The 21825-nt window shown below is 45.0% G+C and overlaps 4 protein-coding genes across 9 annotated transcripts; 2 read left to right on the top strand and 2 right to left on the bottom strand.

Annotated features, from left to right (window-relative positions):
• Positions 1-683: 683 nt before the first annotated feature.
• Positions 684-5457, bottom strand: LOC144703890 (P-loop containing nucleoside triphosphate hydrolases superfamily protein). Its single transcript, XM_078576188.1, has 12 exons — positions 5255-5457; positions 4124-4476; positions 3864-3943; positions 3695-3746; positions 3585-3626; positions 3389-3467; positions 2100-2131; positions 1937-2005; positions 1779-1853; positions 1460-1576; positions 1332-1382; positions 684-878 (listed from the first exon to the last, which is right to left on the bottom strand). The coding sequence occupies exons 1-12, from the start codon at positions 5391-5393 to the stop codon at positions 735-737; spliced, it is 1233 nt and encodes a 410-aa protein (XP_078432314.1). The 5' UTR covers positions 5394-5457; the 3' UTR covers positions 684-734.
• A 95-nt stretch (positions 5458-5552) lies between these two features.
• Positions 5553-11394, bottom strand: CYCA2;4 (Cyclin A2;4). 3 transcript variants are annotated; one of them, XM_078576186.1, is made up of 14 exons: positions 11152-11394; positions 9968-10103; positions 9845-9872; positions 9457-9779; positions 9131-9344; positions 8884-9029; positions 8712-8804; positions 8500-8633; positions 8183-8258; positions 8013-8089; positions 7896-7929; positions 7655-7822; positions 6704-6838; positions 5553-5757 (listed from the first exon to the last, which is right to left on the bottom strand). In XM_078576186.1, the coding sequence occupies exons 4-14, from the start codon at positions 9721-9723 to the stop codon at positions 5701-5703; spliced, it is 1401 nt and encodes a 466-aa protein (XP_078432312.1). In that variant the 5' UTR covers positions 9724-9779; positions 9845-9872; positions 9968-10103; positions 11152-11394; the 3' UTR covers positions 5553-5700. The 3 variants fall into 3 exon arrangements, with proteins under 3 accessions (XP_078432312.1, XP_078432310.1, XP_078432313.1); XM_078576184.1 differs by lacking the exon at positions 9845-9872 and having other exon boundaries at positions 11152-11393; XM_078576187.1 differs by lacking the exon at positions 9845-9872 and having other exon boundaries at positions 7655-7804; positions 11152-11393.
• Positions 11395-11740: 346 nt separating this feature from the next.
• Positions 11741-15432, top strand: LOC144703888 (uncharacterized). Of its 2 annotated transcripts, none has more exons than XM_078576182.1 (3): positions 11741-11883; positions 12438-12773; positions 13461-15432. In XM_078576182.1, the coding sequence occupies exons 2-3, from the start codon at positions 12451-12453 to the stop codon at positions 15313-15315; spliced, it is 2178 nt and encodes a 725-aa protein (XP_078432308.1). In that variant the 5' UTR covers positions 11741-11883; positions 12438-12450; the 3' UTR covers positions 15316-15432. The 2 variants fall into 2 exon arrangements, with proteins under 2 accessions (XP_078432308.1, XP_078432309.1); XM_078576183.1 differs by lacking the exon at positions 11741-11883 and adding an exon at positions 11918-12016.
• A 578-nt stretch (positions 15433-16010) lies between these two features.
• LOC144703887 (uncharacterized) lies at positions 16011-20987 on the top strand. Of its 3 annotated transcripts, none has more exons than XM_078576180.1 (6): positions 16011-16168; positions 17976-18294; positions 18377-18475; positions 18590-18703; positions 18804-18902; positions 18982-20987. In XM_078576180.1, the coding sequence occupies exons 2-6, from the start codon at positions 17978-17980 to the stop codon at positions 20735-20737; spliced, it is 2385 nt and encodes a 794-aa protein (XP_078432306.1). In that variant the 5' UTR covers positions 16011-16168; positions 17976-17977; the 3' UTR covers positions 20738-20987. The 3 variants fall into 3 exon arrangements, with proteins under 3 accessions (XP_078432306.1, XP_078432305.1, XP_078432307.1); XM_078576179.1 differs by lacking the exon at positions 16011-16168 and adding an exon at positions 16213-16410; XM_078576181.1 differs by lacking the exon at positions 16011-16168 and adding an exon at positions 16237-16355.
• Positions 20988-21825: the final 838 nt, after the last annotated feature.

The raw sequence follows: 21825 nt of genomic DNA, 5'->3' as shown, positions 1-21825 counted from the left end.
CTATATATCTCTATCTCTATACATCTATCTGTCCATATGTTTATCTATCTATCTATCTCTATATATTAAGTCCATCTGTCTGAATATCTCTATATCTATATGTCCATCTGTCTATATATCTCTATCTCTATATATATATATATCTATCTCTATATATCTATATGTCCATCTGTCTATTTATCTATCTATCTCTATATATCTATTTGTTTATCTGTCTTTACATCGATCTATCTCTATATATCTATCTGTCCATCTGTCTTTATATCTATCTCTATAAATCTATCTGTCCATCAGTCCATCTGTCTATCTATCTATCTCTCTATCTCTATATATCTGTCTACTGGTCTATCTATCTCTCTCTATCTCTATATATATGTCTACCTGTCTATCTATCTTTCTATCTCTATAAATCCATCTGTCTATCTATCTGTCTATCTTTTTATATCTCTCTATCTATTAACATATATATATATATATATATATATATATATATATATATATATATATCGCTATCTCTATCTATCTTTCTATTTCTCTAGTCCTGATTGACTGAATACTCCCCAAAGCGGTGGATTTGAAGGGAGCTACTGTCTCGGCTTAAGTAGACACTCTTTCTCCTAAATCTGTGCAGTACCGAGGGAGAAAAGGGTAGACTTTCTGGGGGCTTCGACAAGGGGGGAAGATTGACAGACGAAGAAAGGAAATAAATAAAGATGAGCAAGCGTGAACGTACATCAGTGGGCGGCGATTGGGTTCCTCCCGTTGTCAACCTCGATGACTAAGAGCCTCTCTTCTTCACTCCCCCTCGGCCCCTCCTCGTACAGCCCCGGCAGGTACGCTTTGTACGCTGGTAGATACCTCGACACGAAGTCCATCACCTGCAAATACATTTCATTATTTCATTTTCTCTTTCTTTCAATGGATATCGATCTGTGGCTCAAGAAGATAATGTTGGAAGCAGAGATAGCGAGGTGGACGAGAGTGGATTTCTAATAATGAGAGTCAACGGCGTAGGCAGAAGAAGATAATGTTGGAGGGAGATGGATGAAAGATGAATAAAATATAAAAAAGTAAAGACGCCAGTGATGGCAGAGAGAGAGAGAGAGGGAATATATAGAATCTATATACAGACGGGGAAAGAGAGAGAGACAAAACGGAAAAAGATTATAATATTTAGAGAGAGAGAGAAGGGACAAAGGGTATTCAGATTTAGAAAGAGAGACAGCAGGGATGAAGAAAATTTCATACGTAGAGGGAGAAGGAGAGCGAAACATGAGGAATATTTTACGTAAAAAGTTGAATGTCTAGGACAATTGGTAGTGTTTGAATACCTCTTCGTCTGACATGCCGGGCTTTCCGTCTTGCCTCATAGCGATCTCGGCCTGGAACCAGGAGAGATAAAGTTAGGGTTTTTTACAGAAAAAAAAAACAAGGAAAGAAGGCGAAGAGACTGACTTACCTCAAGTCGCCATTGGAACACGCATTTCGGATCCTGGATCTTGATCACGATCCATGAGTCGACGAACTTGTCCCACGAGTCAAAATATGCTTCGAGGTTCTTATTGACCATTTCGAGCTGGAGTCAGAGATCGAAGAACAATATTATTTACCAAAGATATTCTAATATCGAAGAACAAAAGATCTTTCTAAATCAACCCCTTTGTCTTCTTCACTTTTTTCTCTCCTCATGGAAAATTTAAAATGAAAGAAAATTAAGAATACTAGTTAGAAATAGAAGAACTCAGACAGAAGTAGGAGCTAAGAAGGTTGATTTTGACCTGAGGGTCAACAGCTTTGACCGTCTCGTTGGGAAGTGGCTTGAATCCGAGCATCCAGCCTTCAAAGAGAATGACCTAGTTGACCAAAGCGAAAGAAAAAGAGCTGACAAAGGCCGTTTACCATCCGTTTACTTTTACCCTTAATCGGATGGGCTTACATGCAGAGGCCCTTGGACCTCCGGCCAGGTGGAAGGGTCAGCCCTGTCACCTCTCCCTCCGTATGCCGACTGCCCAAAAGAGAAGAAGATGATGAAGAACATCTCATATGTGAATGATTTTTACCGTAATAGATGAATATTATTGGGTCCATCAGATGCTTACCTTGTCATAACGTGGGAGTTTCATTCTTTCACCTGAAAGATTTTTGCTTGAATCAGTTCCTCATCGAAACCATTGAAGAATTTTGTCCAAGGAAAATTCATTTGTGAACTCTAGTTCAAACGGATGAGGAAGGGGAGAGAGAGTGATAGGGGGAAAGGGACGGGAAGAGTCTGTGTGTGTCAGTGAGACAGAGTCTGTGCGTGTGTTTATGTGTTACTTAGAGAGTGTTCTTGGGTGTGTTAGAGTGAGGGTGTGAGGGAGAGAGACTCAGAGAGTGAGAGATAGAATGTGTTAGTGAAGACTAAGTTATATAGATAGATAGTGTTCGAGGGTGTGTTAGGGAGAGGGAAGGTATGTGTGTGTATAGTTCTGGATAGTCCCGGACGTGGACGATGGATGGGACAAGACGAATTTCCTCCCATCCAATATCCGGATTCAGTGTAGAGACGAAGGACAGGACGAATTTTCATCCAACGGTATGAAAACCATCCTGTTCAGTCCTCCCGGGACAAATTTTCGTCCCGTCCAGGGAAAAAACCGTCCCGTCCCTCGTCCCGGACAAAAAAAACCATTTGATATTTTTTATATTTTAATATAGATTTTTGTAAGTTTTTTAGGGAAATATGGAGGAGAGAGAATTCAAATGGACCTATGTACAATTATTTCTGAGCGACATCAGTTTGCATGCTCGAGAAAATGCAGGGACTTTGATGCAAATCGTCGTAGCGAGGCTAGGCTACGTGGCTACATCTCAACCATCGGATGTGAATAGTTTTTTGTCCACATTCCTCCGTCCATCATCCGAGACCTCCGGACAGATGGTTTTTTTTGTCCCCGGGACGAAAACCGTCCCGTCCGGTGGTCTGTGGGACGATTTTTCGTCCCTAATTTCGTCCATACCCTTGGACGGGACGATTTTTTCGTCCCAGGGCGAAAAAATCGTCACGTCAGCGTCCCTGAACTATATGTGTGTGTGAGGGAGAGTATTTATGTGTAAGTTATACAGATAAATAGTGTTCATGGGTGTGTTTGAGAGAGTATGTGTGTGAGGGAGAGACAAAGAGGGTGTGTGTGCGGCCGCATTTATGTGTACGTTAGATAGATAGAGAGTATTCGTGAGTGTGTTTGAGTGTGTGTGTGTGTGTGTGAGAGAGAGAGAGAGAGAGAGAGAGAGTCTGCGGGGGAGACTCACAGAGAGAGAGGACAAGTGAGGATGTGTGTGTGAGATATATATATTTATAGAGAGAGAGAGATATATATATATATAGAGAGAGAGAGAGAGAGAGAACCTTCTTTGGTCAGCCTGGTCAAAGCCGTAAGAGTTTCTACGGAGAACGCCAGGTCATGACTTCCCGCATTACCACGGAACTGCAATTAACAAGGGCACCGAATTATGTGAAAATTAAATAGATAGGAAGGCAGATAAATGGATTAAGAGAGAGAGAGAGAGAGGAGAGAGAGATGCGCATGAGAGAGAGTGAGCACCTCCAAGAGAGAGTTTCCTGGGTTCTCGTTCCTTAGAGCAGCCTACGATTAACACAAAGAATCAGAACGCTGTAAATTTCGAAGAAGTATTCACAGTAAAAAAGCAATACCTGACCCTCCGCGGTCAAGTAGAAATCGTCGATGGAGAGAGTCGCGGAATTTCTGGCCATAAGGTACAAGTAGTATCAGTTATCTTCCAGAAACCTTCAGAAAAATTAAATAATAACAGTGATATACGAAAGTTTCCAGCTTCACGCTGTCCAAAGTCTATGAACTGACTTGCCCGTGCGCTTGAAGAGAAAATCAAGGGCGAACACAAGAGTGGTCTTCCCGCTTCCCTGCGGAGCGCTGACGCCGATCTAGAACGCAAAGAATAAAATGACTGTTCTTTGCTTGGGTTTTCTGGCCCTAGACCGAATTATCAAGAAAAATGAAAAGAACTGACGGAGAATCTTCATGGGAAGAAAATATTCGCAATATATTAGAGTAACACCGCGTAAAAACCACTAATCGAAAAAAAAAAACAATCTATAGCGTACCACCAAGGGAGGGATTTCCTCGCCATCTTTGAACTTGGATCTGTGCTGTTCAATGAGATCTTCGCACCAGAGGAAAACGGGAATGTAATAATGGTAGAATCTGGCTTTCTGAGGCGTACTTAGTCGAAGTTCATCCAACTTGAAGAGTCTGGAGAGAAGTAAACCGCATTCCAACCACTCGTCGATCCTCTCGCCGATCTTCTCTGGCGTGTATCCGAGTTTGTTCAACAGCGGACCGGCGCATATAAATTCAAATAGATCAGCTACGGAGGCGACCAATGCAGGCGCCGACGGTTGCGTGGCCCTTGATTTGACTTGCGCTACGGAAGCTCTTCCGGAGGAGAGGCGCAGAGCTGCGAAATTAAACGGAGAATGCTGGTCAAGATCATCTCCAGTTCTAACAACAAGATGTGTTAAAAAAGCAATCCACTTGTAAGAGAATATGGCAGAGTTGAATATTGAGTCGGGACCCAGGAAATGTTTGTAAAAAAACTAGAGATCGTCACCAAGACAGTCGGATCTGAGTAAAAAATCGGACAGGATATATTAATACCAGTCCACGTTAAAATATTCTGGGACAGTTTTTCCGAAAAAAGAGATCATGTCCAGTGCATATAGATCTGAGCAAAAATCCGAACACGATGCATCAATACCAATCAGCAAATAAAAAAATATGCGATAGGTGAGTATAAACAAGGAACCCAGGAAAAGTCTTTTTAAGGAAAATATCTATATAGCATCTCAACCATGCACTCAGATCTGAGTAGAAATCCGACCAAAATGCATTAATACCCATCAACACGTAAAATTCTACGACAGTAAAAGACCCAGAGAAAGCTTTCTCAAAATAAAATAAAAAATCATACCATCAGATCTGAGCAGAAATCCGAACACGACGTATCCACACCAATATCAACACGCAAAAAATTCCACGATCATCACCAAACGCACACAAATCCGACCAAAAATCCGAGTACTCCAAAACAACCAAGGCAAAATCCAGAAAAATTCACAACCACATTCCCAAAATCACAGAAGCAGAATTCAGCAGACAGCCCGAAAACCGAGAATTCCGCGACAGACGGGGCAAGAACAAGGAATCTCCATTCTCGCTCAAAATTGAGCTCTCACCGGCGGTCGAATGGGGCGCCGCGACGATCGAATTGTGAAGAATTGGGAGCTTGGGCGGAAGATTGACGCCGGAGGAGGCTGCAGGCACCGCCAACGTCCATCCTCGCGACGACGCCGCCACCGCGCTCGGAATCCTCATCCGCTCTCTCTTGAGCGTGAGGACGACGCGCGAGCTTCCAAATTTTCAGATCACTCGTTCCCGACTAGCCATAAATGACCCGGTCCACGCCCGAGTCGCCCCCCACACCGAGTCCGACTCGCCCTCCGAAAATACCCCTTTTTTTTAATAATAATTTGGAGAAAAATCGGAGCGGAAAATGTACATACACTGCGCGGACGGGTGGCGCAACAACAGTACATTATCCGGCTGAGAAGAATAATAGATTAAAAGAAACAGGGTCAACGGGTCAGGAAAAGTCAACTCTTTCGTTGACCCGACTCAACGCTCATCGGAACAGCGCGGGCAGCGAGCTCCGTGGGGTCACCGCGGCTACGGACTTGAACTGTTCAGAAATAAAAAGATAATTAAATAAAAGCAATGAAATGAATGAGATAGAACGAGGGTTGATTGAATCTTACTTTGAGCTGTTCAGATCTAAATATATGATTGAATAAATGTAATGAAATGAATGAGAAAAAATATGGGACTGTTCAGAAAAAATAAGAGAAAATGCTTGAATATTACTTTGGGCTGTTCAGAAATAAACAGATTATTGAATAAAAGTAATAAAATGAATGAGAAAAAATAAGGGAAAATGCTTGAATTTTACTTTGAGCTGTTCAGAACTAAACAAATGATTAAGTAAAAGTAATGAAAAATGAATGAGATAAAATAAGGGAAAATGCTTGAATATTACTTTGGGCTGTTCAGAAATAAACAGATTATTGAATAAAAGTAATAAAATGAATGAGAAAAAATAAGGGAAAATGCTTGAATCTTACTTTGGGCTGTTCAGAACTAAACAGATCATTGAATAAAAGTAATGAAATGAATGAGATAGAACGAGGGTTGATTGAATCTTACTTTGAGCTGTTCAGATCTAAATATATGATTGAATAAATGTAATGAAATGAATGAGAAAAAATATGGGACAATGCTTGAATCTTACATTGAGCTGTTCAGAAATAAACAGATAATTAAATAAAAGTAATGAAACGAATGAGAAAAAATAAGGGAAAATGCTTGAATCTTACTTTGGGCGGTTCAGAAACAAACATATAATTAAATAAAAGTAATGAAATAAATGAGAAAAAATAAGGGAAAATGCTTGAATCTTACTTTGAGCTGTTCAGAAACAAACAGATGATTAAATAAAAGTAATGAAATAAATGAGAAAAAATAAGGGAAAATGCTTGAATCTTACTTTGAGCTGTTCAGAAACAAACAGATGATTAAATAAAAGTAATGAAATGAATGAGATAAAATGAGGGACATTGCTTGAATCTTACTTTGATCTGGCTGTACTTCTGGCGGATGGCGTGGAGAGGGGAGTTCTTGGCGTTGACCTGTAGTTCTTGCAGCTCGAGCGCCGCCGCCTTCAAGTCTGAGAATCTGTACCTGGTGTAGTGTTCCAGCGTGGGGGTCTATCCACAGAAAAATGAGTCTCCTGTCAGGTATTTCTGAGGAAAAACTAGAGAGAGAGAGGGAGAGACCTTTGAAATTAGGGAAGAAGCAAGGGATAGAGTGATCTTTTAATAAACTAGAGAGAGAGAGAGAGAGAATTTACGATTAAAATGCAGAAAGTCTCACAAGAGGGGGGGCAGCACCTGTCAATTATGAATAAACAAGGTAGAGATACCTTTTCGAAAAGGAACTGGTGGGAGAGGGATAGAGAGAGAGATGCCCACTTCGGAAAAAGAGGACTTTTGAGCGAGCTCATTTAGAAAATCAAAAAATTAGATAGACAAAGTCCATGTAAAATGAGGTTTCCCCTCTCATGTTCTTCATTTTGAACGTGGGTTCTCTCTCCTTGGCGGGGAAAGAGGACCCAATTAAAAATCGAGAATTGAAGAGAGAGAAAGAGAGAGAGAAAAGAACGAACCCAGGGAAAACAGGAACTATCGACTATGAAGAAGCAAGATAGAGAGACCTGTTCGAAAATGAACTGGAGAGAGAGAGAGAGAAGCCATTAAGAAAATGAAAGAGAGACCCACTTCGGAAAAAGAGGAGTTTGAAGAGAACCCATTATTTTTGAAATGAAAAAATAAAGAGAGAGAGAGAGAGAATCCATTATTAATAAAACGGGGTTTCCACCCTCTTGTTCTTCATTTCCTAAGTGGGTTCTTCCTCTCCTTGAAAGAGAAAGAAGACCCATTAGAAAATCGACAATTTGAAGAGACAGAGAGAACTAATTTTAGAAAATTGAGAAAGGAGAGAGAGAGAGAGAGAGAGGAACGAACCCATGGAGGGGAGGACTCATCGAGAGTCCATCTTGCTAGGAAGACGGCCGCAGCGGCGATGAGAGAAGGGAGAAACCGGAGGAAGGCGTAGTCAACGAGGGTCAACTCAGCCAAATAGTTCGCTAAAAACTCCAGAGACAGACTCGGAGCCTGCGCGTTGACCGGAAGCTGCTCGTTCAGAAAACAATTCTCTCTGAATCAAAGACATTTACTTCATCAAGATCAAGGCGAGAAGAAAAACCTCGTACGATGCCTGCGCCGCCCGTAGAAATCTCCTGCGATTCAAACAAGAATATTTGGGGGATTTCCATTAGAGATTGAAGACGAGAGATGACACGTGGCAGTTGAGTAAACATACCTGAGAAACGTCTTCACCGTCGGCACTGAGAGGTGGAAGTTGAGATGGCTTAGAACTTCGCTCTCCATCCTCAACACCTGTGACAATTTAAATAAAATTATCATCAAGTTTCTTTCATTAAAGATTTAAACTTTGATCAAACCCGAGAGGTAAAACAGCCCTGAGTTTACATCGTTCCTGGTGTAGGTGTTATCCGTCATGATGCAGAGTTCTTCTACGCGGGGAGCACAGATTTCCTCGTACTTGCTGCCCAGAAATTTAGAGTATATTAATTAAAATAGCCAAAAGTTTATCTCCCACTGCTCTCCTAAAATTGAAAACATAACTGCACCCCGTCCAAGAGTTTTGACGATTAAAACGAAAGACTGGACGAATTTTGCAGGAGTTTCTCAGTTTCAGAGCTGATATATATTTAATGGCTGAAAAATAGAGAAAACTAATCGCATCTAGGTAAAAAGAAACCGAGTGCATCATGCAAAATTCTTACGAGGCGATCAGCATGGAGGTTATCCCTAGAAGTTGAAGCTTTTGCCTCTCTATGAAATTATCTGAGAGAAATCGGTCAATGATGGAAACTGTAAGGTAGAGTGTATCCGGAACTAGTTTGTACTCCTCCGAAACCTGAGGAAAAAGGATATTTTATGCGGTAAAAAAAAGAAACTGAGAACCCTGAAGACGACGCAATTATGAAAAAACAACCTCGACAAGCCAATCAACCAGAATCGCTCGCATGCCCTGAGTGATATCCCGCTGTCGGGTCTCCATAAAATCACAGTCCGGTCTTCTTAACAGCTGCGCGAAGTAAATAAATAATTCAACCTCAGACATACATATTAAAAAATTATATAATATGTATATAAACAAATAAAACCTCTGCTGCACGTAGATTCAGGTATATATCAACAGCGTAAACGGTGCACATTTGAGGATTCTTATGGTCGCGGTCAAGATCTATGAACTCCCTTTTCGGTGAACAACGCTGCAACTCCTCTGGGGCCTTGTTCTCATCAGCACTGTCTACAAACGATATACTTGGAGTTTATGCATTATTCAAAAATAACAAGAGAAATCAGAGCAGTAAATATTATCTCTCAAAGTGATAGATTTAATATACGAACCAATGCAAGATTCTTGAGAACATTGGCCCATGACAAAACCCATTAAAGAAGCACTCTCTTTCTCTCTTGTGTCGCAGCCATCCTCCTCTGCTGACGTGGCAGCCTCAGTTGCATTCTGTGCCACGTGGACTTTTTGGTCTGTCTTCGTTGGCCTAACCCTTGAAAACTCTCTCCCAGATGGGCGACCCGCTTGAGATTTTGGGATCTTCTTAGGCTACAAAATTATGAAAACAGGCCAATGTATTTTTTAGAGAGGACGCAATTATTTAATGTTAAGCAAAAAATTTGAAAAGATAAAACTCAGCTTTACAAAAGTTTCTGCTAACCTCTGTGTTTCCTGTCCTTTTCAAGCCCACTCCACAAAAATTACTCAGATCCCCAAGAACAGCCCTCCTTTTGGCTCGGTTAACCTTAGGACAATAAGCCTGAGCGTTTTCATCATTCGCTGTCCTCTTTAATGTATTTAAATTATTCTTTACAGAAGGCTTCGGCGGCAATACAGAACCAGTTGCCTGGTTTACAGCCGCTCTGGACCTTGTAATCCGAGCAGGAATAACTCCATACGCACTATTTACTGTATTTTCCCTCCTCATGCTGTAGTTTCTCAGACGCAATGGCTTTATAATATCTGACTAGGCATTATCACACACTGCAAATTATCAAGTATCTAGTTCAGTTCGTGGGTTAACAAAAATAAATGTAAAAATCAAATACCAGAAATTTAACGAAATAGCTGAGGAACCTGCAGCAATGAACAACAGAAGAAGAAAATTATAGACAGTGACAACGCAACTTAACAAAGTCAATGCGATGAATTTTGGAGGAAATAAATCATACCTATCACAGACTTGCAACTCTGTTCATAAACTCAACTCTGGAGGAATAGAGTACCCTATTCGCAATTGTGATGATAGTGATCCGTATAATAGCTTGTATGGATTTTCCTCTAATGAGATACGCCGTTGCAGTGTGCCTGCTCTTAATGAAATGGCAATTTAATTATGCGATAGGAACGAATTCGAGAAACAAGCAGGAATCCATGACGGACAGATAACTGATTGGAAAGTTCAAAATCAGTTAATTAGCCGTGTCTATTCGGAGATCGCACCCAAAATTCAAGCATCGAGAACAGGTAAAGACGGAGGTCTCTGCATTCTTTGTGCTCTTTGTTCACCAGTTTTTACAATGTAGCTATATTAGTTGCATTACAACGTGGCTCCACGAAATTTCAAACATATTTCGGAGCCCTGTACTAATAGATATAGTTATAATCTGCTCGCCGATGTTTATCTTTCGCGAGTTACAACCAAACTTTCCTTTCATTTGGTGAAAATACATCTGCATTAAAAAATGCAATGGATATTGCTTCCGATCCCAGTACTCTTTGCTATTGATCATTAATACAAAAGTAATACACCAATCGACTAGCTATTAAAAAATGAAACAAGTACAACACCAATGTGTTTCAAAAAAAAACAAAAAAACAAAACAACACCAACGCGTGAACAACCCCAACTTCCAGTGAGGGTTAGGAAGAAGTTAGCGTCAATAACAATGCTGGCCGGGTTCCTCTCTCGCGAGAACTTACATTGATTCTTCAAGTACATGTGGATTGACATTATCTAGAGTGTCATTGTCTATGACAAAAGAACAAAACAACGTTAAGATCGCCAGAAGAAAGGTCAAACGGTTCAAGTTTAGGAGCCTCAAGGGCAGCAGCCCACGAACACCCCCAAACGCTCCCCAGGATACAGATGAAAATGTTATACCAATCTTTACACACCCTTCAGAGAAACAATAGATCTGAAGAAGATCAAACTCGAAGCCAAGAACAAGCCAACGACAATACAATCCAGGGAACTCATAAACGCGAAGCGAGCGCGACAATGCCGACTCTAAAAGCTCGAAACTGTCACCAAGTCCTCAAGATCCGGAAGCTTACAGCTCAAGAAAACCCAAATGACTGAAATTTATACGTTATTAAAATGTTTGGAAAAATGGGTTCGGCGACAATCACTGACCTCCATCGTGGGCCTCGGAGCTCCGTTTCGATCTCGATGGCGATCAACCGCCACCCCGAAAACCAAGCGCCACCACCCAAACGAAGAAGAAACCCAAAAACTTGACAAGAAAGAGAGAGAAAGAAAGCGAAGCTGTGCAAATCTGAGAAACCCAGTTGACGGGGCCGGAAGCTCTCTCTTCTCAGCGATGGGTTTTTTAAAAAGATCGAGCAGAGAGAGAGAGAGAGAGAGAGAGCGAGAGAGAAGAAGACCGCCATAGACAAGGAGAGAGCGGGATAATTGATAGTTCAAACCTTGGTCCTCTAGAATTTCAAGAATGACAAAAAACCCCCCGTCCGTCTAACAGCGTCACTAGTAAACAAAGGATGCACGGATCGGACGGCGGGCAGCGCGTTGACTAGCGGAGACCCACCGATCGGAAGGCGGATCGCGGTTTTTTGAATTTCGAAACGTTAAGAAAGATCAGGGTATGGCTGCAACTTCTCGTGACTTATTCCAGGGAGGCGCCACGTGCCGGGGCAGAAAAATAAATGTCTGGAGATGGGCCGAAGAGAAGGCCCATTTACAATTATACCCCTAATCTTTTGCGAATAATTCACAGCGGTGTTGATTTTTATTCATCGCCCCCGGCGGCGGCATCTTCGTCTCGGTTCAGCCCCTCGGATTTTGCTCTCTGCCCCCGCCTTTCTCGTCTGCGGGGATTCGGAAAAGAAAGAGCCGTCGCCATTAAAGGTAACGTTCTTCTTCTTTCCTTTTGCTTTGAATTACTTGCTCGGAAAGAAGGGGGCGGGGAGAGGAAACCCTAGCCATGGCGGATTCGATTCCGCGGAAGGGAGAGCCGTCGGATTTGGAACGCTCCACTGTCGTGAGATTCCTCTCGTTTTTCAGATTTTCTATCTGTTCCTCGATTTCTAGCGTTTGAATTCCGGCCGAGTTGCTGGAGATTTGGCGGAGGTTTGCGCTGTTCTTGTAATTCGACGGATTTCTGGGCAGCAGACGGTCAGAAACCCGTCGGATGAATTTTGTTTTGTTTCATTCTTGTCTCAGTCTTAGTATCCTTCAAAGTGCTGAAAATATACAAGTGTTTGATAGAGCAGGCGTCGATTTTTTTCCTCTTCCGGCTCCTCCTGCTCGAAATCCAATTGCCGGAGCGTTGACTGACCATCTGTCGTGTCTGAAAACTACTTCAGACTGTTTCCCAATTGCGGATTTCATCCACTGCAGTATGATTTCTTGTGGTCAACCTTAGAGCTGGCGTTGACTGACCGTTGACTTGGCTCGTGCAGGCCTCGTCGTACCATGCCGGGGGCCAAGATCCTCGCCATCTGCCAGTCGGGTGGAGAGTTCATCAACAAGGGGGACGGCTCCCTGGCTTACGTCGGCGGCGAAGCCCACGCCTTGGAGATCTCCCGGGACATGTCGCTTCTCAACCTTCTCCACGAATTCTGTGGCATGTTCAATTGGGAGCCGGATGCCGGCGCCGTCACGGTTAAGTACTTCCTCCCCGGCAACCGCCGCACCCTCATCTCCGTCTCCAGCGACAAGGACCTCCAGCGAATGGTCGACTTCAACGTCGGCTCCGTGACAACCGACGTCTTCGTCTCCAAGAAGCCAGACAGCAGGTCTGCCCGCTCCCCGCTATAGTTCCTGATCGTCCCGGACGTCGACGAAGGACGGGACGGGACAAATTTCGTCCCGTCCTACGTCCGATGTTAGCTCAGAGACGAAGGACGGGACGGTTTTTCGTCCACTGACAAAAAAACCGTCCCGTCCAATAATCTTGGGACGGTTTTTCGTCCCGTCCAGTCCTCCCGGGATGAATTTTCGTCCTGAAATTCGTCCCGGACGAAAAAAACCCGTTTTATATTTTTAATATATTAATATTGATTTTTCTATGTATTTTAAGGGAAATATGGAGGAGAGAGAATGCAAATGGACATATCTACAATTAATTCTGAGCGGCATCAGTTTGCACGCGCGAAAAAACACAAGGACCTGGATGCAAATCGTCATAGCAAGGACACGTGGCGAGATCTCAACCGTCGGATGTGAATCCGGCGGTTTTTCGTCTGCATCCGTCCGTCCATCGTCCGAGACCTCCGGACGGATGGTTTTTTCGTCCCACGGGACAAAAACCGTCCTGTCCGGTGGTCCCCAGGATGAATTTTCGTCCCCAAATTCGTCCATATCCTCGTACGGGACGATTTTTTCGTCCTAGGATGAAAAAATCGTACCATCCGCATCCCTGAACTATACTCCCCCCATCCCAGATTCATAATTTGAAGCCTAACATGAACAATGACCTGCAGGGCGATCGTGGTGGGGAATGCCGGCTTCCCTGAACCGCTGACCTTGGCGAGCCCCGATGACTCGACAAAGAGGCAGAAGATCTCCGATGGCTGGGACAGCATGATCACTGGAGTGGGACAGGTCTTTGACGATGTCAAGGACTTTCGGGACGCACTCCACAAGTATGCGATTTCCAAGGGGTTCACCTACAAATTTGTCAAGAGCGACGGCATTCGGGCCACGGCCGAGTGCACTGCCCCCAATTGCTCGTGGCGGATCCATGCCTCCAGGTCCTCCGCCAAGCAGAAGTTTGTAGTCAGGAAGCTCAATGACACCCACTCGTGCGATGGGGAGATGGGCAAGCGAGGAAGACGGCTCGCGAACCAGCGCTGGGTCACTGGGGTGATCAAGGAGAAAATGCGGGACGCGCCGGACTACTCACCCCGGGAGATCGTCAATGATTTCCGCCGAGATTACGGCATCCAGATGAACTATTACCAGGCGTGGCGTGTCCGGTCCTTTGCAAAGAAGGAGCTAAACAGCTCAGAGCGGGAGGAGTCAGGGCATCTGTTCTGGTTCTGCCAGAGGATCATGGAGACCAATCCGGGCAGCATGGCAGCGTTGGACATGGCGGAGGATGATGACTCGACCTTTCGCCGCCTCTTCGTTTGCTTCCACGCCACTCTGCATGGCTTTGAGCACGGTTGCAGGCCTCTGCTCTTCCTGGATGGGGTTTCTCTCAGGGTCAGCCGCCAGTGGAAGCTGCTCGTGGCCACAGCTTTTGACGGCGAGAATGACATCTTCCCTGTCGCCTTCACTGTTGTCGAGGACGAGAACCCCGACAATTGGCGGTGGTTCCTCAGCCAGCTCAAGTCCATGCTGCCCATCTCCGCCCCGCCGCTGACTTTGATCTCTTCAGGCCAGCACGGGCTGGAGAAGGCGGTGGCCGAGATCTTCCAAGGTTGTATCCATGGCCGCTGCCTCACTCACCTTGTCGACAGTTTCAAGGCAGACCTGGATGAAAACTTGACGGAAGAGGTGAGATCCGAGCTCGAGGACCTACTTAGATCGGCGGCCTACGCTTACCGGGATTCAGAATTCCGTCTGGCAATGGAGAAGATGAGGAAGATCTCCGGCGAGGCGGCAGAGTGGGTTATAGGGAGCAAGCCAGAGCTCTGGTCCAATGCCTTCTTCAAGGGCATCCGCTACAATGCCATGGCCTCCAATGCGAGTGAGACATTCAACGCCTGGATCACGAAGGCGGCGCGGAAGGAGCCGACAGTCGTCCAGGTTGTGGACCTCGTCCGGTGCAAGCTCATGGACACAATCTACAGCCGCAGGGAGGCGGCCAATACCTGGACCGAGATCCTCACGCCGAGCATGAACCGGAAGCTTCGGCAGGAGTCGGCCGAGGCAGCAGATCTCGAGGTCGCGTCCTCTGGTGGCAGTGTCTTCGAAGTAGCAAGACCCGGGGACGCGCAATCGCAGACAGTGGACGTTGCCGCGTGGGAGTGTTCATGCCGGAAATGGCAGATCGGAGGAATTCCCTGCGAGCATGCGCTGGCGGTGATCGAGCGGACGGGAGGCTCTGTCTACGACTTCTGCGCCAAATTCTTCAAGACGGAGTACCACCGTCTGATATACTCGATGTCGATCAATCCGATACCAGATGTGTACCGGGGCTCGGCGGCGCTGGGGCTCGTCCCCTTCTCGCCTCGCAGCGGCCGCCTGCCGGGGCGGCCGAAGGTGAAGCCCGCCGAGCTCCAGAAGATCAACAAGCGTCTCATCCGCTGCAGCCGCTGCCAAGAATTCGGCCACAACCGAGTCACCTGCAAAGCCCCCGTGTCAGATATCATCTCTCCTCTTGCCCGCTAGCTTCTTCTTCTTCCTCTTCTTCTTCGTCTTCGGCTTTTACATGAGCAGTAAAAGGCGGAGAGTCTGTGGTTCAAATTAGATTTTTGCAGATAAGTCCCTCAATTATTTGACATTCAAGATCACAGACTTCACAGTAGCAGCACGTCCAATTGCGGCCGCGGATTCCGTGTTTTGGGTCAGATCATCCCAGGCTTATCCTTTTACTTAAGAGCCGTAGATTCCTTCTTCTTCTTCTTCTTTCAAATTAGATTTTTGCAGATAAGTCCCTAAATTATTTGACATTCAAGATCACAGACTTCACAGTTGCAGCAAGTCCAATCGCAGCCGTAGATTCCTTGTTTTGGGTCAGATCATCCCAGGCTTATCCTTTGATTTAAGAGCAGTAGATTCCTTCTTCTTATTCTTCTTCTTCTTCTTCTTCAGCTTTTACATGAGCTCTTCAGCTGGTTCAAATTAGATTTTTGCAGATAAGTCCCTAAATTATTTGACATTCAAAATCACAGTTGCAACACGTCCAATCGTGGCCGTAGATTCCTTATTTTGGGTCAGATCATCCCAGGCTTATCCTTTGACTTAAGAACAGAGCCACGTGGGGAGATATGTTAATGGGCTGAAATTGATCGGCCCAATAAGGATACGATCCGTTGGGAATAGCTCGGTCGGGTTTTGTCTCTCTCTCTCTCTCTCTCTCTCTCTCTCTCTCTCTCTCTCTCTCTCTCTCTCTCTCTCTCTCTCTCTCTCTCTCTCTCTCTCTCTACTGTGTCGCGGCCGTCAGTCTCGCTGCGGCGGTCGGTTCGGATGAGGAGCAGAGCGGAGGCAGAAATAAGAAGCGGAGGATCTTCAGATTTATAAGGTTGTTCTTTTTTCTTTTCTTTTTTTATTTTAGTTCGGGTTCTGGCGATCCGTTTTTTCGTTAGGGATTTGTGAGCGATCCGGAGTGACGGCGATATGATCGAGTTCAATTTCATTGGACTCTCTTTTTTCCCAATTTAATGGTTCTTGGCCTCAATGTGTACTGGCTGGTCGTGAATTTTGTCCACGTACGATGCTCTGCCGAACTCGTAATTCGTCCTCGGTTGCCTCTAGTTTTGAGCTGTAAGATCGGGCTAGTTATCGTTATTTAAATTCTTGTTGTTTTTTGCTCCGTTGATGATTGGGGTATTGCGGTAGTATTCGTTGTTTCCCCGGTTTGGAGCGGAAAACGTAAAGGAAAAAACGTCGTTTGAATTCAGTGGCTGGAATGTTGTTCTCCGTCCCCGTTTTTTTTCGCCTTATTGTTATGCTTTTACTGTTGATAAGATTGCCAATGTGGGGGGGGTTTCGGTCAACCAATATATGACGGAGAAATACTGGGAAATAACCCTCGGAAAGTAGTTTATCTAGGGAATTTTGTTCTTTTTTGACCTGAAATATACGGTATCCGAAGATTTCATGGGGACACGGGCAGAGAGAAATTTTCCATTTTTTCTTTTCTGATTTTTGCCGATGTATCCTGATATGTTCTCGTCGTTTCTTCTTTAATTGATATGTGTAAGATTATCTGTTGAAATATTCCGTTCGATTCTGTCGGAGAATCACTCACATCAATTGTGCCGGTAAATTGTGTGGCTGACAATCATCTTAACAACAGCGACTTAATTTCTCACGAAGTATCTAATGTAGTGGTCTGCTCTTTGCGACCCTGTTCCACCCTAGTTGCATTTGATTTGGGGAAACCGTGGTATATTAGTTAATTTACATTTTTTGGCTCCATTTATATCGTTTAAAATAGTGGATAATGAGTCCTCAGACACAGAGGAAGATTCCATATTTCTTCTCGTAATACCTCATTCATTGGCTCTCAAGTACCTCATTCATCTTTATATGAAGTTATCTATTTGGTGCTTTTCAGCAAAACGTTTCATAAATTATCATGAAATTGTGTGTCTTTCTTTGTTATCTGCTATTCCACTTCTTTCGCAACAGTGTCCCCAATGGCTGGATGATCAGGTCCGTAGATTGCTCGAAAAGGAACGAATTGAGTCTGGCATAGAGTGGCCCAGTTGAATTCCTTGTATTGCAGCCAAATTTCAATCTAATTTCCTCGTTTGGATTTACTATTGAATCTGGCATGGCATGTCGTTGAAACATCTGTTTGAATAATTAACCCACTTCTTCCTCTGATAATAAACGAGATAAGATAATGAAATAGGTGCATTTAGAAGTGTGTTCAAGTATTCAACTGTTCCTGGACTGTAGTACTATTTTCTTATTTTGGGTAATCCTTTGCTGAAATTCATTATCAGATGTTACCGAATTCCGTTCGAAATGTCGGGAAGCAGTAGAGCATTTTTCTTGTTTTGCTTAGAAATTAAGGAGTCCTTTAAATATTGCTTCACTGCCAAAAGTCAATGCAATTGTAGAAGTAGATGTGTACAAGGTACCCATAGTCTGCTGAAATTTTCATAATTATGATATTTTTCAACACATGATTAAAGATGGCCTGCTGTTTTTATGCGGATGGTAAACATATAATGGTATAACCTAAACTCTTCCATTCGAAACATATTAAAGTTAAATTTATTGTTTGACTCTGTGATGACCGTTCTGAATTAGAATCATGTGTGACATAGTATTCTGGGGCTTCATTGCTGATTGTGTAAGGCTGTTGGATAATGTAGGCATGGAACACGGAAGAATTGTTGCCATTTGCCAGTACGGAGGTGAATTCACTTCAAACGGTGATGGATCGTTGACTTATGGGGGGGGAGATGCCCACATCGTCGACATCGACCATACCATGCCATTTGAAACTTTTAAAGCAGAAATTGCGGGTCTCTTTGATGTGGACTCTGGCTCTATATCCATCAAATACTTTCTCCCAAACAACAGGAAAACGCTCATAACGGTATCCAGTGATAAGGATTTGAAACGCATGATCAATTTTCACGCTGACTCGGAGACAACTGATGTCTACATCTTAAACAAGGCTGAAAAAAGGTACCTTCTTTCTGCCTGTTACGTTTTTAAAAAATATTTAAGTAAAACCGTTGACCTGGTAATCCAACGTGGCCCATCGCAGGGAAATTACGGGAAATTCTGGCGAGATTTTTGGCACCTCTGCTTCTGCTGACCGGATCTTCGGGCAGCATAAACTTCAGTTGGGCCGCAATGGCAACGGGTGATTATTTTAATATTGTATCTAATATATAGGGAAATAGTATAGTTCAAAAAATATATATATATATATGTGTATAGGGAAATAGCTTAATCAAGGAAATGGATCCGTTTTTAGGGCAAATGTGACTTGGACTGGTGTAGCCGATGGCAGTATCAGTATTGCTGCCGGAGTCCAATCAGAGAATGGAAGAAAACGGCGGGTAGGCGCCATTGATCGGTTAAACTACGGGTACGTAAGTCAACAAAACATTCCCCTCTCTTATTCCTTTTTTTCCCTTCCGTGGCAAAGTTAAATTAACCACGACTGTCATCATGGCCAACGTCTGCAGGTCTTCCCACGTCGTTGACCCGGCGGTTGCCTTGATGCCCATCCCTGACCCCACAAGACCTCCGGCACTTATGACCGCCATCGACTGCGACTACAACAGGTTTGCTGCTACCAAATGAAAAAATAATTAAAACAAAATTTTCAAAGTGATTATTAATTTTTTAAATATGTTGTGGCAGGGATGCAATACTGTCCGGCGTGGGGGACGCGCTCAGCACGTACAGCGGCGGGGTGTATGATGATGTGATCTACGTGGGTCAGGAATTCGACAACGTGAAGGTGTTCCGTGATGAGCTATGCAAGTTTGCATTCCTCAAGGGGTTCAAGTACCGGTTCATCAAGAACGAACACAGCCGACTGACGGCCAAATGCGCAGAGGACACATGTCCATGGCGGATCCATGCGTCCCAATCGTCGCGCAAGAAGACATTTGTGATCAAGAAGATGAACCCAGCTCACACATGCCGGTTGGGCTACAGTAAAGACCGGCGCGCCACAACACAGTGGCTGGCCAGCATCATCAAGGACAAGCTCCGAGAGTCACCCCACCTGCGGCCCAAGGACATCGTCGCAGACCTCTTCCGTGACTATGGCATCAGCCTCAACTACCACCAGGCGTGGCGAGGCAAGGAGATGGCCCAGAAGGAGCTCTTCACTCTCCATGAGGAGGCCTGCAACCAGCTTCCCTGGTACTGCGAACGTGTCATCGAGACCAACCCTGGCAGCGTCGCCATGCTCGCCGCCTCAGCCGACTCCAAATTCCGCCGCGTGTTCATCTCCCTCTACGCCTCCCTCCGCGGCTTCGACCAGGCCTGCCGTCCCCTCCTCTTCCTCGACAAGGTCCCCCTCAAGAGCAACCTCCAGTGGAAGCTCCTCGCCGCGGCCGCCGTTGACGCCGACGACGCCATCTTCCCCCTCGCCTTCGCCGCCGTCGAGGCCGAGACCTACGACAGCTGGCTATGGTTCCTCGTCCAGCTCAAGTACGCCGTCCCCAGCCCGCGGCCTCTGACCTTTGTCACCCCGCGCGGCCGCGGCCTCGACCAGGCCGTCGCGCAGGTCTTCGACGGCTGCTTCCACGCCTTCTGCCTTAACCAGCTGCTGGACGACTTCCAGGCAGAGCTGTCCAAAGGCCCGTGGTCAGACAAGGCCCGCGATGCCATGGCCGAGGACCTCCGTACCGCCGCACAGGCAGGTTCCATGGAAGAGTTTACAGCCCATATGGCCCGCATCCGTGCCGTCTCCAAGGAGGCTGCGGACTGGGCCTTTGCGGCGCGGCCCGAGACCTGGTCCAACGCCGCCTTCAAAGGCCAGAGATACGAGCACTACTCCCCGCAGATGGTCAAGTCCCTCAGCTCCTGGATCCCAGTCAAGCACGAGGCCTCCGTCGTCCTGATCATCGACGCGGTGCGGGACAAGCTGATGGAGCTCATGCGGGCGCGGCGTGCCGCCGGGGAGACGTGGGCCGGGCCGTTGACCCCGGCCATGGAGGAGAAGCTGAAGAAGGAGATCCCCAAGGCAGCCCACTACGTGGTCTGCTCCTCAGACACTGTGTTTGAGGTGAGGTGGAATGCGGTCCACGTAGTGGATATCGGCGCGTGGGAGTGCACATGCAGGAGATGGCAGATGACGGGACTGCCATGCACGCACGCGATGACGGTTTTCGACCGCCTGGGAAAGAACGTGTACGAGTACTGTTCGAGGTATCTGACGGCTGAGATCTACCGGACGGCGTACGCGGAGGATGTGCGGTCGATACCCGACGTGGAGAGGATGAACAGCATCTTTACCAGCTCGTATCCTCCGCGGAGCAGCAGACCGCCGGACAGACCCAGGAGGAAGAGGGTCAACCCTAACAAGACCACCATTAGAGCACTCCGTTGTAGCCGTTGCAAGGCCCTCGGCCACAACAAGGCCACCTGCGAGGCCTTCTTGTAACATTTCTCTCTCTCTCCCTATTTTCTCTCTCTATCTCTTGATGGCTGGTGAATGGGTTCTCCTGGCTTTGCTTGGTTCTTGGAGAAGTCGGGCTTTAATGCAGATATCTCTCTCTCTTCTTCGCTTTTGCCACTCTCTATCTCAATCTCAATCTCAACCTCTTCTTGTGTATCTTTGTCTATCACCGTTCACCTAGTATACACAAACATAGAATAGTAAATGTTGTGAGTTCTCTATCTTCATTTATTTCTATCTCTATCGCTTTCTTTATCTCTTTCTCTATCTCTTTCTCTATCTCTTTCTCTATCGCGATATCTATCTCTATCTCTATCTCCATCTCCATCTCCATCTCCATCTCCATCTCTTTCTCTTTCTATTTCTCTATCTCTATCGCTATCTATTTATTTATCTCTATCTCTTTCTTTATCTCTTTCTCTTTCTCTCTCTCTATCTCCATCTCTTTCTCTGTATCTATCGCTATATCTCTCTCTATCTCCATCTCTGTCTCTGTCTCTTTCGTTATTTCTATCCATGTCTCTATAGATATCTATGTCTCTGTCTCTACATCTATTTCTATCTCTATCTACATCTCTATCTCTATCTCTTTGTAAGCAATGCAACCCCTCCCGTTAATGGGTCACTTAAAGTCACCATGCACCCTATCTTTGTAAAATAATTATTGGGTGGACCTCCACGCTTTGACGGTATTTCTAATTAGCACTCTTGTCTGGTTTTTACAGTACCTTAGTTAGGGGATAAATAAATCCCGTCATCATAAGCTTATTTTCAAGTTCACCATCAAGATATTCTGCCTAATGGAAAGGGGATTGAAGGCATTATCTTGAACGTTCAAAAATCAACAAAGTAAATTTGGATTTTAGGAGATAACATAGACACGGAGATCGATGTGATAACAATAGAGATAACGATATGATGTCAATCTCAAATCCTTTGGGAATTTTTTTGGGTCCAACAGGAAGTCAAATGCACAAGGAAATAGGTTATTTAGGCGGTGGCTAGATGTTGGATAAATATTCCTTTCAAAAATCCTGCAGATAATTCACTGAAAAGCGTGTGTATTTAAAATA

Source organism: Wolffia australiana, chromosome 5 (assembly GCF_029677425.1).
Source record: "Wolffia australiana isolate 7733 chromosome 5, ASM2967742v1".
Lineage (NCBI taxonomy): Eukaryota > Viridiplantae > Streptophyta > Magnoliopsida > Alismatales > Araceae > Wolffia > Wolffia australiana.
This window is presented reverse-complemented; position numbering and strand designations above follow the sequence as displayed.

Excerpts from the sequence above, each read along its gene's own strand:
- LOC144703888 (XM_078576182.1), top strand. The coding sequence starts at position 12,451 with ATGCCGGGGGCCAAGATCCTCGCCATCTGCCAGTCGGGTGGAGAGTTC. Across the intron at positions 12,774-13,460 it reads TCCAAGAAGCCAGACAGCAG|GGCGATCGTGGTGGGGAATG; the intron begins GTCTGCCCGCTC and ends AATGACCTGCAG.
- LOC144703890 (XM_078576188.1), bottom strand. The coding sequence starts at position 5,393 with ATGAGGATTCCGAGCGCGGTGGCGGCGTCGTCGCGAGGATGGACGTTG. Across the intron at positions 3,468-3,584 it reads CAGGAAACTCTCTCTTGGAG|TTCCGTGGTAATGCGGGAAG; the intron begins GTGCTCACTCTC and ends TGTTAATTGCAG. Across the intron at positions 1,577-1,778 it reads TCAAAGCTGTTGACCCTCAG|CTCGAAATGGTCAATAAGAA; the intron begins GTCAAAATCAAC and ends CTCTGACTCCAG.
- LOC144703887 (XM_078576179.1), top strand. The coding sequence starts at position 16,308 with ATGGTTCTTGGCCTCAATGTGTACTGGCTGGTCGTGAATTTTGTCCAC. Across the intron at positions 16,411-17,975 it reads GTTGCCTCTAGTTTTGAGCT|GCATGGAACACGGAAGAATT; the intron begins GTAAGATCGGGC and ends TGGATAATGTAG. Across the intron at positions 18,704-18,803 it reads ATTGATCGGTTAAACTACGG|GTCTTCCCACGTCGTTGACC; the intron begins GTACGTAAGTCA and ends CAACGTCTGCAG.